Raw genomic sequence first — 19,924 nt, forward strand, 5'->3', positions numbered from 1 at the left:
AGCAATCAAAAGACGGAACTTTTTTCAGTAGGTATTGCAGAAACACGCGCGTTTAAGTTATAGAAAAATATTACTTTTGAAATTATCTCTGACATCGATGGAAAACGTGTTTTTTTCATCGCTGTATGTTCGAATAGAAACATCGTTTAGGTATTGAAAAGTCCTGTTTTTCCATTTTTTAAAAATCGAACATTTCGTTTTTTTTTTCACCACAAACATTTGTACTGAGGGTTATAATTTCAATGTATGTAAATAGTTAACCATCAAATGGTTAGGTCGAGGCAAAATTTGAATTTAAATATTTAAAATTAGGTTTATGGATTAAATGCATACTAAGTATCGGATTGAAGAAAATTTTACGATAATTACATCGGTCGCAATTACACCTAGGTATGCATATGATGGTATCACGTTGCGGAGCTAATTTCATATTCGTAGGTTTTTCCTGCATTAAAAATGCATACGATAAAAATAAAATTTTACGTAGCTAATCAAGAAGTTAAAAATGAGGAATCCGGAGCATTTATTCACTTGGTGGTTTAAAATTCATCGTGTTCTCTCGAAACGCATAAATTTTAATTGTATACTTGGTTGGACCTTTTCTTTGGTTGAAATTTACCTTCCTCCGGTTGGTAGGTACACTTTTATTAAGCCAAGTCCATTTTCGGTGTACACCTCCTTTGAGAATTGTTATTTTTCTTTTCATTATCATATGTGGGTAGGTTAACAGGGTATACATGCATGTATACCTATATATTACATGTACCTATATTCCTTGTTTACGCGTGTTTTACAACAGAAAAATTACTTTTGATAATTTTATACGAATAAAATAATTTAACCTAGGTGATTGTTAGCAGTAAGGACTCAAGAGAACATATCACAATCTAATTATATAGGTATAGCTCATTGAGGAGGTGAAAAGAGATTTAAGTTCTTTGGAGATAAAATGAACATCTCATTTGCATTCATATTGGTCAATTTTGAAATGATTTCTATTTAAATACGTGTATGTATGTATGTACATTAGTGTGGTTCATGAGATAGATCCTCAGTGCTCAGGCACTGTCTACATATTTTAATTGAGTCAACGGTATAGGATTAAATTACCTACCTTCTGACTGATGCAAAATATTTAGAAATCATTTTTGTATGATGATTTTTAAAATTTATATTTGGTAATCTCAATGAGTCATTTCACTGCTGATGAGTTTGCCTACACACAAACTGCGAAACTTGACGATAAATATTGTGTGGTACTTACATACCTATGTAATGTACATATATAATAAGTAAGTACGTAGGTATGTACATACTTATTACGCATTGCGGATTGGTAGGTACCAGTCTCAGCTTTGAATAGTAAATTACACGAAATCACCATACCGTCTAATTTTAATTCCAGCACACGATTTGTTTCGTTCGTTAAATACCCAGTCTGTGCTTAACTGCTTATGTTTGTATTTAACAAAATTCTTTGGAAAAATTTTAAAATTGAATTACCTTGTCCTACATAATTGCATCCACGAGTACCTTGTGCTTGAAATTTGCGCTGCAACGTAATACCTATTTTTAATCGCCGATAAGCGATGCTATTATCGAATTCCAGCCGGAATTTAAAAGTAATCACGAATAATTTGTAGTGTTAAAGAAAATTTAATTAGTGAAAGAAATAGGACGCCCAATCACTAGAGAGACGTTTACCACCGAAGTTTGTACTTGTAACTTATTAATGTAATTAAAATACAAACCCAAGGCGAGTATATTATTTCGTTGAAATAATTCGAATTAGATCGAATGTTCTATTGATCATCATTTTACTAAATGTTTAAATCGCTCGTGCATTTTCTGTATTCCCACCTGTATTCAAACTCGTCTGTCTTCGACAAATTGCATGTTTCTTGTAGAGATACAAGTAGGTATAAAATGATTTCCTCGTTAAAAGAACTGAACATGTTGTATCACCGTTTGTTCGATTGTTTTTATATTCTATCGATAATTTGAATAAATGGAAGTTTGGTATCTTCAAGTGAGATGTATGAAAATCTCTTATTTTCTAAAGTCATCCTTTCACGATTCTTTCCCACAAAGCTGGAAAAAATTGAATTCTACGAAATTTAAAACTAAACATAAAAAAAACAAGTGCTTCTTATCTCATAAATAGGTACCTACTATAAGGACAAACGAGTCACACTCTTTGGCTTTCCCTTATAAAAGTGCCAATCTCTTGCATTATTCATTTAACGTCCATTCGATTCCAATAAAAAGTCGTGCTACTTTTGTATTAACTTATAAAGCAAATGTTTTCTTTAATTTCAACGTGTGTGTTATGTTTGATTGTAAATTTATTTTATATCGTAATGATTCTATAATCATGGGGAAACTTCCAATTTGTGCATTAAAATTTTACATACTTCTTTCTATGCTGAAAATTACTTCAATTTTTGAAAATAAACATGTGAGTTACCCATATTGAACGTAAGACCACCTATCTCTGAAAGTTTGAATCATTTTTTGACCTATTGAATTTGAATGAAGAGAAAAAATTGATGTAGGGTCACGGGTGGTTAGTTGTCAATAATTGTTAGTTGTCAAATTGCGTTTTTAAAAGGATACATGAACGCTATCTCCACGAAACCTTCATAATAACTTCATGCTATACCTACTAATGTTCCAACATGCAAAATTGGCTACAAAGCTTTTTATTTGGGGATACAGTTTTGAAAACAGTGATTTTACAGGTGCGAAGTTACACATGTTAAATTGGAACTTTTCGTTTTTAAACATCAAAAATATGTCAAAAGTAAATAAATTATACATCAATTTAAAGGAAATTTTATCACGGATTCAGTAATCACATGTTCAATTACAAAAAATTTTGAAATGAATAAAATTTTTTGGTTCAAAGATGAAAAACGAGAAGTTGTTAGTTGTCAAAAAAGGGAATATTGTTAGTTGTCAATGAGATAGTTTACCAAAATATGCATCAAAGTGGGAAAATATTTTTAGAAAATTATCTATTGCATTATTGAATCATTTTTTTTCTGCCTTTCGTTCTATAAAACGAATAAAAAGTTGCATTGATCGATTTACCTACGCAAAAAAAAAATTCAAAGAATGACCAGTCAATTTTTAAGTCGTTTATGGATATTTTTTCAAGTTTTTGGGTTTATCTAAAAGTTTAGTCCTTCTCACGTGTTATCTTTTTGAAAATTTTCGAAAATTGAATTGTAAGTTTTTTTTTAATCAATAGTGAATGCGTGTTTGACAACTTACAACAGGGGTGGTTGTTAGTTGTCACAAAAAAGTATCTCACTAAATCCACCATTAACTATTCATCACATGAACCAAAATTCAATTTTAAAAAAAGAAAACATGCGCAAAGAATCAAGCTTTCAAATGAGCTCAAAACCGCAAAAAAATATTCATAAATGGCTTCAGAAACTTCAAAAAACTTTTTTTTTTGACAACTAACCACCCGTGACCCTATTTACACATCTGCCGCTTCACTGTAGTTTTCAAAACTTGTTTTGTCCAAAATATACTCTGCCTACTTGGCTATACTCAAGGGGATTTATTTGCTCACTTACCTACTTACTTAACTATATTGAATTCGTAACTTTATTAGACGCTCTATTGTTCTAATGTTTGTTAGTCCACATCTTTTTACATATTTGCATCAATTGAGTAAAATTGTAACATTCTGTACACTTTGGGTGTATCGCAAATGTTACATTTGATGTTTTTGAAAGAAATGCGCAGAATTATGCCACTTTGACCGTAAACTTAAAATAGGTACAGATTCAAAGCAGGGAACATGCGTGAATCATTGTGTTTCAACGATATGCAAAAATATTGTTGTTATTCTCACTGACTCTGAGAACCATTAGAAGAAAAAATCGTAAAAACTATAGACAATGTAAAAAACTAAATACCAGGTGCCAGGTAATCAAAATGAATGATAATCCAAATACAAACCCTTCCCTGCCTCATTCATCCTATAAACGCGTTGCATGAGAAACATACTTGCGTTTCACGTTAATAAAATTGCCTATGCACCTTGGATGAAGGAACAAACTGCGTTTTGATACTGCGAATCGAAACATGATATTTTTGAAAATAGCGTGCCGTTATTAGATATTTTTAAACGACGACAGTTATTAAAGCTGATTTTACCTTATTTTCTTCACGTAACATTTTATGTATGTATGTTTAAATATCTCAAAATTGGGTGCGCGTCAAATCACACTTGAGGGAGAATTTTGAGAACATTGAATAAATGATCGAAAGAAAATTGGGTACTCATTGAGTTGCAGTTGAATATTTATACATTGAAGTGTGCGTGGTTTTTTTTTTACGTACCTATAACGATAATCGATAATATTTTAATATGATCTGCTGTTAAATCTTTTTTTCGTTTTTGTTTTCAGGATATGCGTTGTTGTGAGAATAAGTCTGCAAGAGTGAGCTTGCTGTTTTTGTGCTTATTTTTAGTCACAAGCACCGTCCAAGCTTTAGAAAACATTCCTTACGTATTCGGGTTGGTATAGCAATTAGTTTATTTAGATTTGAATATAAATTCCCAAATCGAGGTGATTAATTAATTTCAGCCAAAAATTGACGGGAGAAAAAAACAACAACAAATATCTTGGTAGACAGACAGTAGGTAGGTATGCGCTTCACTATTTTCCCTCTGCAATCAATTCATTTCTATCGACGAAATGAGTACACCACAGTAAATAAAATATATATCTACTTGTTTTGTCATTTCAAAAGCCTAAAATCGATAAAATGTATCGAAGCAAGTAAACTGAGTAATAGATTATTTGTATTTACTTTAATAATAAAAATAAAAAACTAAAGGTTCATTCCGGATACCAACCCACAACTTTACTTTATAATCATTCAATTTTGTTTTTTTGGTTGTCGTCGACTGAAGTCTGCGCTGCGTTCTTTATTCTTATTCCCCTTCATCGCATTTATAATAATTTTCGAATTAATTTCGGCGCCTTGTCGAAGTCGTGATGCAACATAACGTGTAGGTAATGTTTTAATTAAAATGTTTAGCGCTTGTATCTGCATTACGCACGCATAGGTATCTATTCTTGTATGGGCCCAATTGTAAAAATATTTTCAATTAATTTTTGCACTTGTTAAATTTAATTTCTGAATTAATATTCACAAATAAAGGATGTACGGATACCTATCAAGGTTGAAGTTTTAATTGAAAATGTTCGTAGGTTTTGACAAATTCTTTAATACTCTTTTAGCGAAAAATTTACCCATATTCGTTGCACGCTGGATGAAAGGTTTTAAAATTCAGGATTAGTTGTAAACTTAATTATAAAATTACTTTTATCAGCTCCGGTAGGAATAATTTTCAGATTGTTGTCTTTTGAAGGGGGAAAAGTCAACAAAGTCACACATTAACTTAATAAATTTTCATAAAATAAACAGGATTTGTCAAATTTTACGCAGGTATTTGAAATTTGGATTTTTATTGTCGACTAAAGCTTATATCTATATAAATTTTGTTACATAAGCTATGCATATTTGATTTATAGTACGTATTTGTAGTAACTATCCTACTTACCTCTGTATGGGTAGGTATAGAGTTCTTTCACTTCTCGAGTACTCGCATTTGAATTTATAATAAGGAATTAGTACATTTTCTCACAGTTAGGTTATATATTTTTATTCGTTAATTTCAGTTCTAGAAGGAGGGGAGATCGAAGAAAAAAGATTTGTATGCAAATAAATATTGAGAAACAATTTTTTGGGGATAAATACAATCATTATATTGGACTAACCGTGATTCGTGAATACCTACCTATATATGTTTCTGGATTCGATCCTTGCAATTTAAAAATAAATAGGTAAATAAGTTGAATAAAACATGATCAAATGAATTTTTAAATGACATAAAAAATCTTAAACCATTAAAATTGATTTGAATGTTGTGAAAATGTTTAAAATGCTGTTAAAAATGGGCAAGCATTGAAATGTCAATTCGTTAGGTACCTATTTAAAAAAATAGATACCCTAACAGTTTTTTAAATCATTTAATTTGTTTAATGCTGCTTAAAAATAGTAAGACAATTATTTAACATAGGCACCTTCTGAAGGCGAATAAACAGGTTTAAGTATAGCTTATTACTACTTAAACTATTTTTAAATTTTTTGGTTTCTACAACATTTTGTTTAGCTTGAAGGATGAGGATGGAGTAGGGGTAAAACGAGAAGATTTAACAACAACAAAAAAAAAAAAAAAAAAAATAGCGGATTTAAACAGTTGAAAAAAATACCAAGTATTGATTATTTCCTTTGAAAATTAGACCAACTGGTTAACAAAAATGTTTTATTAAAATATTGAACAATTTTAGAAATAAAAACAATCGATGAGTTTTCATTATTTCATTATTCAAAGAATTATAAATGATCCAAAGAACTAATCGTCAAAGTGCATACCTATGTATAGACATCAATTTGAAATAGGTAGCTATTTTTTAATCGTAAGAAACAATCATAAGTTGGGTAGGTATACTTGTTACTGACGAAATGATTTATTATGATTTCAGACACAGATCTTACGAATCAGACACAGATCGAGAAATGATACTAGCTATTTTAGACAGATTAGGACAAACTATAAGAGCAAATGCAGCAAATGATGTTGAAAAGTAAGTCTCAACTCCATTAGGTATCTATGTATCTTTAACTTACCGCTATAATACTCCTTAAAAACCTATTCAAAATACTTACACAGTAGAGAAAGAAGCACATTATACCTATACAGATACACCTACTGAACTGAATAATATGGAAGTCGCATGCACTCATCTGTCTAGTCCATAATATACCTAACTAAATTTTTTTAAAAAGTTTATAAAAATTTGAGTTGAATGGAATGGAATAATAAAATCACAACAGTATGCAAGTACACGTCGGATTCTACGAATAGTTATATTTTCTTAGATTTAAATTACCTCACACACATTATATTACGGTAGTGAAGAAAGTAGAAGTAGATAGCTTAAATAAAGCTATATATATTCAAAGTCGTGAAAAAATGTCATTACCTTTTGCGAATATGTTAGGTAACGTGGTTCTTTTCATAAAACGAACATTTCTGGTAGCTTTGAAAAAGTAATAGGAATTCAATGGTAGCTAATAGCATGAAACGATTCGGTGGGAGAAAAAAACATACCTATATGTACCTCTACGTACCTGTGCTTCGCCTACATTTTGGAAAACATTTTCGAATCTATTTTTTTCTCCAAAAATTATGTATAGGTAGGTATACCAACTCCAAGTATCTCCTTATTAGTGAGTCCATGTGTTTAAGTACTTACCATAACACACAGATAAAAATCCTTTCGATGTAGATAATCACGATTTCATATGAATAGGTAGCTATGAATTGAAAAATCTATCGCTATAAAATATACTTATAGCAATACCTACCTACAATTTATTATAATCGAATGAAAGCAATTATTCAATTTCCTCGAATGAAAATTTCATTTCGCTAGAGAAAAAAGTTCTTCCAAACCAGTAACCGTTCAAATAGATAGGTCGATAGGTAGTTACTTACTAGATAGGTACAAATACTAGGTAATAAAAAGTAACATAATTGTCGCAAAACTTGAAAATGTGAAAAGTTAGCTATTGGTCTGGTCGAATGAATGAAAGTTGAATCATGTACAAGCTGGAAGGGAGAAAAAAAGACGAAATTGTATAAATTAGATTTTTTTCATTCCGACGCAAAGAGAGATAGGATATTTTAAGGGAATATTTCCTCTGGGAGTGGACTGGAGGTCTTGGAACTTTTATGTTGAAATGCGGTTACATTTCTTTGAAATTATCGAAACCGATGCCAGTAAAAATAACGAAAACCAGAAAACGGTTTTTCGTTGTAATACATTTGGTCACAATAAATCAAAAGATCAATGCTCATCATCGTCGTCGCATCGGGTGAAAGTACCTAAAACAAAAGCTAGCCTTACCGATAACCTAACGTAATATCACGTACGTTTGCGAATTAAATGTTAACTGCGCTATTACGTTGAATGAAATCTGTCGTTTATTGAATAATAAATACACAACGCGTAGTAATTGTACTCGCGCATGATTTCAGTCATAAAATACCCATAAAGAAGTAAAATTAAGTAAAATTCTAATATCGAATGTAGAATCCTTCAAGTATTGTTGTTTATGTAAAGATGGCGATCAAGTCGGCCAAGTCCCCGAGGAAATTTCTCCAACGGTCGAAGTTTAAATAAAAATTTAACACTTACTTTTCCAAAAAAAAAAAAAAAAAAAAAAAAATTTTGTACATAATACATACCTATAAATCAATAAGTTTTCTTACGTACTTTTAACAACCACTCAAAATTGAAAATTTGTTCATCTTTTGTTTTGAATACATATACCTAGGCAGGTATTTTCACATATGTACCTACTTATCGCCTCCAATACCCATAAAAAGGCAACTAACATTCTCCCAACGTAATGATTAGACGTAGTCATTTTGAAACACCCACACATTCACATTCTTTGAGGGAAGAGTTTGTTTTTAAAACATCCCCAAAAAATTATTGGGCTTTGAATTTATATAGGTACGTGGAAACCCTAAGAACTCGTTGCATAAATTAATTAACGAGGAGTAATGACTTCATTAAATTTCCTTTTCGTAAGAATATAGTAGGTACGATAGAAGGAATAATTTATTCAGAATATTAATACGATAATACATTAAAAATATCATTTTGTGTAATTTTTTCAGTGCAAAGAGAGGATTAGATTTAGGCTTAAGTCGTGGTTATTCGGGTTCACAACAGGCGAAACACATGATGGGAATAGCAGCCGCCGGTTTATCGGGTGGACCAGGCAGACGACGTAGAAGTCAAGATACATATCGTTACGGAATGCCATATTGATTTTTAATATTATTTATACAATCATTTTATTTTACCTGTATTATAATCGGGTCTAGTTTCCACTACCTTTTTACATAATTCATTTGCTTAGAGAAAATGTTTCATAATTAAAAATTTCTGTGCCTATCAGCGGCAACAAGTTGATCAACGAAGAAAAATTTCAACCCAAACCAAATAATGTCAAGTTCGAGAATACTCCTACCTACCTACATACATACCTATCTACCTACCTATAACTATCTATCTATTTCATTCGTGTACACTAAAATTTTATGTAACTAATATTATTTATTTTAGTTTAAGTATTAAGCCTTGTGTATCTATGCTTTGAAAATCCTCCTTTTTCGATACTTTGAACTTTAGTCAACTTGAAGCATTAAAAAAAATATAAAAAATACATTTCGAAATATTCATGAACCCAATTCGTTTCGAATTTAAGCTCTTAGTGAACATTTTATAAACAATCAACCAAAGGAGGACAAAAGAATGAAAAACGAGGCTTCACCACCAATATTTATAATGTAAGACTGTCATTCCATTTTCTACTTACAACATCGAGCATAATTTTAATCGCTTTTTGAATTTATATACTTAAATACAAAAATAACGTGTGTTTTCCAGTTACCAATTCACATAGCCTACGTAACTTTTATGCCCACAACTACGATGTTTAAGACGTTTAGCGCGATATGTACTATCTTGTCCATCAATAAATATTTTTTGAATCATTCATCGAATTGATTACCCATGCATAATTCTCTGTGATCATATTATCCTATGCAATTTTTAATTTTTAATAAATATTCTGAGGAATATTGAATGATGGATTTGTTTATATTTTTTTAAAAGTCACAAGACCTGAATGTATCGGTGTTTGGAGGGGCAGCTACGGAAAAACAGAATAATGTAATTTGATAATTATTTATGTAGAATGCGGGCCATGTGGGTATACAAGAATTTTTTTGATACCTAAGTATTTGTATAATATTGCGATCAATCACTTGACTGAGTAAGTATTTGTATGTATAGTAATCACGATCATATACTAAAATATCGAATTATATTCACAAGGTATACAGAAAGGAAATAATAATCATTTCAAACAAATGAGAAAAAAAAGAGTAAAAAGTAGGTAGGTACTTATAAAAATTTCCACCTAGGTAATTCTTTTTTTGGCCATGTAGTTACTCGTTTTTAATGAGTATTTCATTGCTTACTCCCGAGACTCTCGAGGCTCGAAAAAATAGGCATCTCAAAATTTAGTAGGTGGTACCTTCCAAAATACTTACTTAGATATATGTATGCATTAGGGTACTATAGTAAGAATTGATTGTATTAGAAAAATAACGCATTTAACGCATTAGAAAATCCGATTTTCTAAGAAATACCTATCGTTCATTATTATTATTTTTTCAATTTTTCAAAATACTTTCCTCCGTGTACGCACTGATTTGATTATAAACTTTTATGAAGTTCTGAAATTGCTTTCTGGTTTAATAATAGATTTAAGTTGTTATTGTCAAATTTTTGCATTTTTCGAAACAAAAAAAATTAGAAACATTTTTTCTAAATTCATAAATTTTAAATTTTTTCAAAATAGAAGACGGTTACAATCAAAGAGTAGGTATAATTAATTCGACTTCACTTTCTGCATGAAGCGCTCTCTCATGAAGTAGTTTGTAACTTCAAATCACAGACTGTGTTTCCTAGTATTTCATATTTTATAGTTTTCTTTCTCGAGTTTTCTTCATCAAAATACGTATTCGTACTTCTTTCTGTTTAAAGTCAGAATGGAGATATACGAAGAGAAACCAACAGAAAAAAATTTTAAAAAATGAGTCAAGTACTTATTTTGTAATGTTTTATTTTCGCTTACGTAAAAAAAGGAAAAAAAGAACATAGAACATGTTATCTACTTTTGTTATATTATGCTATAAAAATCGTTATGTCGAAACCAATTCTTATGATACATACAATTGTATAACGTAAGATGATGTGATGGAAAAATTAAGTTTTTCCATGAAGTCCGTTCAAGGTACCTATCTATTGCAAAAGTATACTTCATTTAACAATGTCTTAATTTTTTCACATAAAACATGAAAAAAAAAAAAAACTTCACTTCGCTCATACTCGTCAGTCATCACAAGCTATTAGGAGAATAAATTATTATTTTACCTACTCAAATGAATTTTCTATCAAAATAAATAAAAATCACTCAGTTTCCACATAAAATTTCATGCATATGTATTAGGACGGTATGAATTATCAAAAATGAAAGTCGCATCATGTACCTAAATGAAAAATGAAAGTTTTTTGGCAGTGAATAAACACAATAAGAACCTAATTCAGTTAGGAATAGGAATGCAATGAATAATGAAAGTTATGACAGTTGACAACATAATATTGTCCGTTTTTAAAAAATATATATCACCTGTATACGTTTATACTTATTATCTAAGACTAATTTTTAAAAAAAATAAATAAATAAATAAATAAATAATAAAAAAATTTGAGATTCAAATTTTAAAATTATAGGAAAATTAAATACTGTTTGGAAAATAAATGCACATTTCAATTCAGAAAATAGAAAATAATTTAACGAAAATAAATAGTATGCAAATGAAAAATTAAATCAATCAATAAATAAATAAAATAAATAAATATGAACAAATACAAAAAAGAAGTAACACAAATAATTACAAATTAAAAATATTATTTTGTTAAATTCTAACAAAAATACATTTGCCATGAAGAGGAGGCACTTGTTTCAATGTTCTTTAACAGCTAATACCAACTTGTTAAATTGGAAAAAAAAATATTTTATTGACTATGAAGTACAAGGTCCTCATCTTCAAGACAATTTTGAAATAAAAATATTCTCAATCAATGTTGCATTAGCATAAAATTTGAAGAAAAATTCAATATTAAAAAATGGTACCAATGTATAATGAAAACATAGAAAATTTTCATTGCTGCGTAGATTTCTTTATGACGAATGGATGAATACGTGTATTTATAAAATACATTAAAATCAACATGACTAATATGGTAGCAAACATTGATTGATCGAAATTACGTTTCGAAAGATAATTCGATTTAATAAATGGCTTTTAAGATTTTTAAAAGTATTCACTAAACATCAAGTCATGAATTTCCGTGGTGACATCCATTTTCTCAAGTAATAAAAGAACAAAGTTGTTACGTAAATCAAAATTAAAAGAATACAAGTTATACCTAAAGCTAATACTGAAGTTTTGGTGGGACAAGGTTCCATGACAGTTATCGTTTTATCTGCAAGGAAAAATTAAATTAAATACTTCATCGAGTGATAATCTTACTTAGGTACCTACTCTGATTTCTTTTTATCGTATTACCTTTGTCATAATGGGTAAAGGAAGCTTCGTTATTATTTTTTAAATACTGCGATTGTTTTTCATCGCCAAAATCTAAAACTAAAATTTCTTGACTGATTTGAGTCATGTCATCTCCTTCTGAATTGGTGTTGTTATTACTATTCACTTCTCTTTTTCGTCTTCCCCAGGATTCCACCGAATCACGCCCCCAATCACAAACAGCCTGCGTAAAAATCTCTGTGTAAGACAAAAACCTATATTCGTTATGATTTTAAAATTATGAATAAATACCGGTTCACAAGGTCCAAGACAGTATTTCACATTGCACTGGAATATCACACCGTAAGACTCGGTAAATCTAAATGCTTCGTAAATAGACTGAAGAGCGTTTCCATCCGGAGTAAACGAGGGGAAAATACTAGGATCCACTGGACATCTAGAAAATGGTAAAAAAAAAGTATATATTAAAGCTTGTACAAAATTCAAATTTTTTTATGGAGAGATGAACCACGGCCGGTAAGCCAAAGTTAAACTTACCCTTCGTCGTCAATAATCTGGAATGTACTCTTTGAATCTTTAGCCATGGCCACGCAACTTCTCGCGAATATTCCATAAGGAGCTGCAATGTACCCAAAAATAGAAATTTTAGTCGAAGAACGTAAAATATCACCACCATCACCATAAGGCTCCATTTAGTCGATGAAAGCAAACCATGTTACTTGACCGCCGCTTATAAATAGTGTTAATGAAGAAATTCATATTTACGTTTCTTACTTTCTTCTGGAATTTCTATTCTAAATGTGAGCTTATCTCCAATACGAACAGTTTCAACTTCCCTATTTCTGGTATCAAGAATTCGAATTCTCGGAGCTGGCGCTTCCGGAGCCGAAGTAATGCTAATCATTTCTGGATCCCTGTATTAAGAAAGTTTGCGAGAAATTAAAGTACATAGGCTATTGTACGAAATTTTTGCGTTTTTATTTAATTAAAGAAATGGGTATAGGTTACCTTATTGGCATCATTCCAAATGTAATATTCTTCGAAGACATGTCGTACGTGCACTTTACTTTATAAATTTTATCAGCTTTCGTCATGACTACGCTGTGGTGTTGAATAACTACGGTGTTTGAAAACACCCCCGTCTGCAGAAAATTATTGGTATAACATTTTTTAAAAAACAAAATATTAATTGAATTGAAAGATTTATGCTTTCAAATAAAATATTGTGTTCTCAATATCAATTAAGAATATACATATTACAGTAAATAACGGTGATAGGCGCCCATGTACTTTTTCAGGACTACCTATTGCAAAAAACTATATCACAACGGTGATTGTAGTATATTGAATTGAAAACACATCAATTTTTTGTTCATTTTTTCCTTTCATTTTCCCACTTTCCTCGTTTGCTACACCTTCTAAATTTTAATTTCTTCCATCGGTACTTACCACAGACTGAGTGTTACAATCTTGCCCACTCATCGTTAAATCTAATCTGAATAAGTCACTGTTCAGTACATCAATATTACATGTTTCTGATCGTCCTAAAGCGTAGATTCTTCCGTTAAATGGCTTATTCGTTCGAACTTGGACAGCGATTCTGGTATCTTTACAATGCACCGTAACTGAAATAAAATAAATTGCATTAGAATTATCTCATTATCAAGTTGCACCTAACCAAAAAAGCCAATTTTAGAAATAACATGTTCTGCTGTTAGTACATATGTCTGTTTGATTTCCGACTTCAATTTTTTAAAAATAGGTACAAAGTGTACCTAGGTAGGTAGATACAGATGCAGCTACCTATGTACGTAAAAATCATACACGGCGTACTCAGAATTTGAAATACTGAGCGCCCTATATATAGCAAGTTTTTTTTTTATTGAGAAAGTAGGTTGACAACATGGAGAATAGAGACATGGTCAATCACGAGTCATCATACGTATTTGTAAGGATAGGTAATACAAGTACTTACCATCATAACATGTTCCTGTTTTGTCACAATTTATATCATTTCTAGTCAAATTGCTTATGTTTGGATCTTCTGTTGATTCGAAAACGACTGGTACATTTTCATGGGACAAAGTACCCAATGATTCTGAAAAAGTATTAAAATAGTGAGTTTCGTACATCTGATAAGTTCAATTATTTATTTATGTGTAGAAGTAAACTCCATTTAACTATAGCAAAATACGAGTAGGTACGATTTGGGATTCTTTTAATTTGGAATACCTAACAAAAATTTGAAAAAGTCTCCCGCTTAACCTTATTTGCTTTTGAAATCAGTTATTACGTTATAAATAAATAGGCAGGCAGGTGCCTGGTGCATCGTACACTTACTCTCGCAATGGTTTTCGTAGTAAGTTCCTATCAATTGGCCATCATCGATTAATGGCCTTTCTCCATTCAAATACGTGCTCGGTCCATCAGGTAGAGTTTTATGATCTAAATGGAACAGTTGACAGTTGTACTGGTTTCCACTTGGTGGTCCTTTGTATAGGAATGATCGACATAAAAATTCGTTTTCAATTTCGCAAGCCAGTCTGCACGCAGCTTCGCTGGTTACCTAAAAAAAAGGAAAAATACGTTTTAGGGTGAAAAATGAGCGCAAAAAGTTTTGGTTTAGGTAGACATCCCATTGGTGAAAGACTTTCGCCATCAGGAATGAATACATTTTCCGCACGAATAGATGCCACTACACGATATAATTTACGAACGTTCTGGCAATGAAAATATATTCGCTGAATGATTATAATACATATTATAGTGAATGCCCGCTGAAGACGACCCAACATAGGTATAGGTACTGGGTACTCGTACGAAAGCAAAATGAATTGAGCATTTTATACGGTTTATTGAATAGTTCCTTGAACTTTATATGTAGTATTCGAATGTGTTCGTTTTCCCATTCGTTTACAAGTAATGTAATTATACGCTTATAAAGCTAGGTAGGTACGTTATAGTGTTAGAAATATTTATAGAATGTGAAGTCACCGCTTTCAGTATTTTCATTTTTATTTTTACGAGTAAAATTATAGCATTGTTTATTATTTATTTATCGAGGTATTTTTTCAATTTTCATTTCTACAAATTACGTAAGTAAAGCACTGAAGATCTAGGATACAGGGTGGTCAGTAAGTGAGTATAGTATTATAGTTCCACGATTTGGATGCATCTATCTACCTACATCTAATTTGATAATACATACGAAGTAAAATTTGTTGGATGAACAAAAGTTGACTATCTATTTATTTGAAGGGGTAAATCAACCTCGTTCATAAAAAATGTTATGTAAATAGCTCCTTGTCCTTTTTTTTTTTTGATAGATATTGTTGAATTAGCTCACTCACTGACTCAAACCTATATTATCACTTGATAATCTGATTTAGGCAACTCCATTTTGCCCCTTCCTCCTCCTACCCTAATATCATCGAAAGGAATATTTTCGTTTTACATGATTTCAAAATCATTCTTTCAGGAGAAAGAAACGCTCAAAAATATATTTATATGGCATTCTGACAAATATTACAATTTTTCTTTAAAAGGTCATTGAACCATAAGTACCTATTTATAGTTTCAATGTTATTGTCTCACTTCTCTGTCCAATTTTGTGCTGTTAGTATTTGAACCCTAATTTTGTATCTACGTAAAATTCGAAATCAGACCCAAATTGGAGGTTCGTGAGAAAGAATATAGGTACCTACCTTACGAGTATGTAGGAATTTTAACTTGAAATATTGTTACCTACGCAGTACGCACCTTTTTGCCGGAAATGAGAAATCTACGATAGGTAGCGGAACAAAATATTTTTTGGTTTAAGTTTAGGTCAAGGTTAAAATAGAAGATGAGAAGCATACCTAGTCACGCTTCAACAATAGGCATATTATACAAGTACTCATGATTTTCATCCCTCCTTTTTAAATTTACCTATGTCAACAGTTTTTAAAATACATAGTATCGGAAACTAAATCAAAAAATTCCACCGCGATGAAAAACAATTTCAATTTTAGTAGGTATATTTGAAGAATTCGAAGAATAATGTAAAAAAATCTTTTTAGTGAAATTGACTAGAGAAAAAAAGCAAACAATAGGTATACTTTCGATGACTGGTGAATTTGGCAATGCACATAATCTGTGAAAAAGCGGAAATTTACATTATCTCTGAGCAAGTCGAGGTTCGACTGATAGGTCAGTAACACTTGTAGCAACGGCGAGCAAAATAGTAAGGTATATATATAAAGGTAAATAAAAACTACCTGTAACTCTTTATCCACGTAGTAGTGTATGCTTGCGTAATGCGCAACTTTATCATCGGCTACTCCGATACGAGGCACTTGGAATACTCTGTTTCCTTTACACGCTTGATTTCCTAAAAGTAAAATTCTTCATTTAGAAGCCATGGAAGTCCCTCGGTGGCGTAGTAGGTAGAGCCGCGGACCTCCGTTCAAGAGGTACCCGGTTCAAACCCAGCTACAGAGGCAAGCTTGTGCGTGTAATTAAAAAATCGTTCGTGCAATTATCAACATTACACGCCAAGTACCGGGGGACTACCAGTTTAGCCGAGCTAACAGATAATGCACGCCATCTGTTAGCAGAATCAAAAAGCTGAAACTGGTTCGAGCGTCTATAGAGGTCAACACTGAGGAGCTCAGGGTCTCTAAACTACCCGGCTAGCTCCAAGGTGCTTGTGTAGATGTCACTAGAAAGCAACGGGAAACTACTAGTGGAAGCTCGAAACAACGTCGATTCCCCAGAATAATCGCAGTGGCAATAGGCATTCGCCTCACCCTGTAAGGGTACCACAAAAATGCGATTTCCAATGTCCTGTAAAGGACAAGGAACCACGACGACGACGAGAAGCCATGGCAGTCTTATCAAATCAATTCGTTTCTATACGTATGTAAATAATTGTGTAATGCTGATCGTATACTTTCTTTTGTGCAGCATCCTTAGATTATACCTAGAAGCGTTTTTCTTTGGCAGTTTCTTAAATGGTTGCCCATTTGAAAAATCTCGTATTAAAACGACGACCAACGATGTAATTAGGTATCACGCGCGCTAGTTGAATTAGTTGTATTTACCGTATATTGCGCATAATTATACCTTTAAGACATAAGTTTTCGAAGTAATCGACTCCTTGGGTTTCCACAAATTGTACAAATTGCCCAGTTGTTCTTCGATCCGAATCACTTAAATGACATTGCAACGTAACGTAGTTGTATTCAACAGAACGGCAAGTAAACCGATGCTGAAAAAGTTAATGCCGCATTAAAATGAAATTATGTAATTAAAAAAAATATGTACCTAGGTATGTATGTATTTTTATGCACGTAAGTAGTGTATTTGTATTTATAACAGTTTTGACTTTGAGCAGAGATTACAATTAAAAACAACGGCATTCAATTGTAATTTCCAAGAAGCATTTGACAACTTAGCGAAATATGTCAAGTTTACCTCGTTCAGACAGGCTGCTAGACACGCTTCTTTTGTAGACGTATAAATCAAAGCATTATCTAATCCTCTGATCATCCTATTTGGTACACGTTCGAAAGCCCATGGTCGCATGCATACGTTGTCTGTAAATAAATATCGAGTAAATGTACAGATTTATTGCAGGTATATCTAACAGGAAAATGCTTAGGTAGGACCCGATTTGTGCGAGATGATGTTGAAAATGCAACCTAACCGGGAAGAAAGAGAGTGGCGGGATAAGTCACGAGATGATAAAAATAGGTTCTGTCAAAGTCTAGTAAGTTCGAGTCTCTCGAATGACCCTATTCTCTATAATTAAAAACTCTAGGCGTCAAATTTTTATTTTTAGATTAATCTGAGGTCATTGAACTTCTGAATCTTTTTTTTACCTCCTAATATATTTCCATGGTTTTTTCTCGAATCTTAGCTAAGAATGAATAATTTCAAAACGAAAAATAAGTAATAGGTAGGTATATGTACTTCGTTTGAATGCTCCGGAGTTTTTATTCGAACCATATATTATTCCGAGTCGTTTGTTATACACGAGTTACAATTAAAAATCAAACAAACAATTTAAATTGCATTCGAATAGGTAACTCGAATGATCAAAATTTGTAATTACCTGATCTAATTTGTAACTTGACCATGTAGTACAGGTTAACCGAGCGTTGAGGAATTGCAGCCGGATTATTAGCAGTCGTTTCATTTTGCAGTTCACAGGAAGTGTCTTGAATAGGCGTTAATGGATTCAAAACAAAACTGCAACATTGTCGTCAAACGAAAACATTATACAAGCAACTTACATAGGTACATGGAATAGCTATAAAAATTGAAACACGTTCTATACAGAACAAGAGTATTTCTAATTCATCTTAGCGTAACATACATGACTTTTGAGGGGGAAAAACGCAATTACGCAAGTTATCATCGTACTCTTCTCGGTTATTTGAATATAAAACTTGAATCGACATATAGTTTTACCTATTATTGTTTCCGTTATATTCGCCATTTTTTAAAGTATTAAGTAGGTACTTTGTACCTACTCTTCTTAATATGTAGGTACTTTGGGTTAGGATTGTATATTTTTATAGGGTTCTAAAAAATCCCATTCACGATAAACTGATAAAAGATTGGCGAGTAATATTCCGCGTGAAATATGCGGTACCTCTATCTATGTACTCGTACCTAAGCCTATTGGCATGATTGAAGTAGACGTATTGTACGTCTACGTTCGTCTTTAGAGGATGAAGATGAGCGAAATAACGAGTTTGAAAACGTGCATCTTCAAACGAACGCGAATGAGAAAACGATAATTCACAAGTAGGTATCTTTTTGAACTTGCAGATTTCTAGCATTTTGCTTGTCGGTATTCTTGAAAGAATTTTGTTGCGTTGTAAAGCCATCAGGTAATATCCCACATAAAATATCGGACACGTATAGGTATTTAGTAAAATGGGACATTTAAGTATCAACTTTGTAATTCAATAAAAAATTACCGTTGCAAATACTTTTTTTTCCTTCCTTTTTTCACAAAGGAACTTAATGTAGGTAAGTGAATATCTAACGTAAGGCTTGAAAGAAATTACCTAAAAACTGCAGCTTGGCATTCTAATTCTTCTCTACACCATGCTTGGCACTCGTTTAAGGTTATATTTTTTACTGTGTAATATGTGGTACCTCGGTAATCTAAATCGGTTAATTTTTCAAATGCTACTCGACCTGTTATACAAACAATAAGCAAAATAATTAGATACCCACCAAAAGTTTATATTAATTTTTACACAACATTATTATTTTTATTACCTATTAGTTGATATATAGGTATACCTACTTCAAGTATTAAGATTGAATCTCTATCTACCATAACGAAACAGGTAAGTTACAAGTGCAAGGTTTTGAAGGTTTGAAAGCGTGCATGCGTTATAAATACATATTAGGGCAATTAAAAAATCCTAATGAAAATAAAACGATGCAGTGAGAAAAAAATGGATAGGTACCTACCTACTTGTACTACGTGTTAGATTACAGGTAGGTAGTTGGAGGAGATGAGGGTACCAACTTATATGTACACACACAAAACGATACAAATTTTAAAGAGATCACCCAGATTACTTCTATGTAATAGCTTCTGAACATAACTCGATCCCTTGGAACCAAATA

The 19,924-nt window shown here is 31.7% G+C and overlaps 2 protein-coding genes across 4 annotated transcripts in view; one reads left to right on the forward strand and one right to left on the reverse strand.

Moving 5' to 3' along the window:
• Positions 1–9,667, forward strand: part of Dh31 (diuretic hormone class 2) — a 44,238-nt gene extending 34,571 nt beyond the window's left edge. For both annotated transcript variants that reach the window (XM_065344941.1, XM_065344942.1), the window contains 3 exons: positions 4,431–4,540; positions 6,579–6,680; positions 8,786–9,667. In XM_065344941.1, the coding sequence (XP_065201013.1) occupies positions 4,434–4,540; positions 6,579–6,680; positions 8,786–8,939 (363 nt within the window). In that variant the 5' untranslated portion in view covers positions 4,431–4,433 and the 3' untranslated portion in view covers positions 8,940–9,667. The remainder of the gene's footprint in view (positions 1–4,430; positions 4,541–6,578; positions 6,681–8,785) is intronic.
• A 1,178-nt stretch (positions 9,668–10,845) lies between these two features.
• tyn (trynity) overlaps positions 10,846–19,924 on the reverse strand; it is a 58,258-nt gene continuing 49,179 nt past the window's right edge. The window contains exons 4-17 of one of the 2 annotated variants that reach the window (XM_065344939.1): positions 19,351–19,483; positions 18,387–18,523; positions 17,747–17,868; positions 17,396–17,540; positions 16,549–16,661; positions 14,633–14,858; positions 14,268–14,390; positions 13,742–13,917; positions 13,301–13,434; positions 13,058–13,206; positions 12,830–12,911; positions 12,584–12,728; positions 12,314–12,515; positions 10,846–12,230 (exon numbers count right to left, since the gene is read on the reverse strand). In XM_065344939.1, the coding sequence (XP_065201011.1) occupies positions 12,079–12,230; positions 12,314–12,515; positions 12,584–12,728; positions 12,830–12,911; positions 13,058–13,206; positions 13,301–13,434; positions 13,742–13,917; positions 14,268–14,390; positions 14,633–14,858; positions 16,549–16,661; positions 17,396–17,540; positions 17,747–17,868; positions 18,387–18,523; positions 19,351–19,483 (2,039 nt within the window). In that variant the 3' untranslated portion in view covers positions 10,846–12,078. The remainder of the gene's footprint in view (positions 12,231–12,313; positions 12,516–12,583; positions 12,729–12,829; positions 12,912–13,057; positions 13,207–13,300; positions 13,435–13,741; positions 13,918–14,267; positions 14,391–14,632; positions 14,859–16,548; positions 16,662–17,395; positions 17,541–17,746; positions 17,869–18,386; positions 18,524–19,350; positions 19,484–19,924) is intronic. The other variant, XM_065344940.1, reaches the window with a different exon arrangement.

The sequence above is a fragment of the Planococcus citri genome, chromosome 1 (genome assembly GCF_950023065.1).
Source record: "Planococcus citri chromosome 1, ihPlaCitr1.1, whole genome shotgun sequence".
Taxonomy (NCBI): Eukaryota; Metazoa; Arthropoda; class Insecta; order Hemiptera; family Pseudococcidae; genus Planococcus; species Planococcus citri.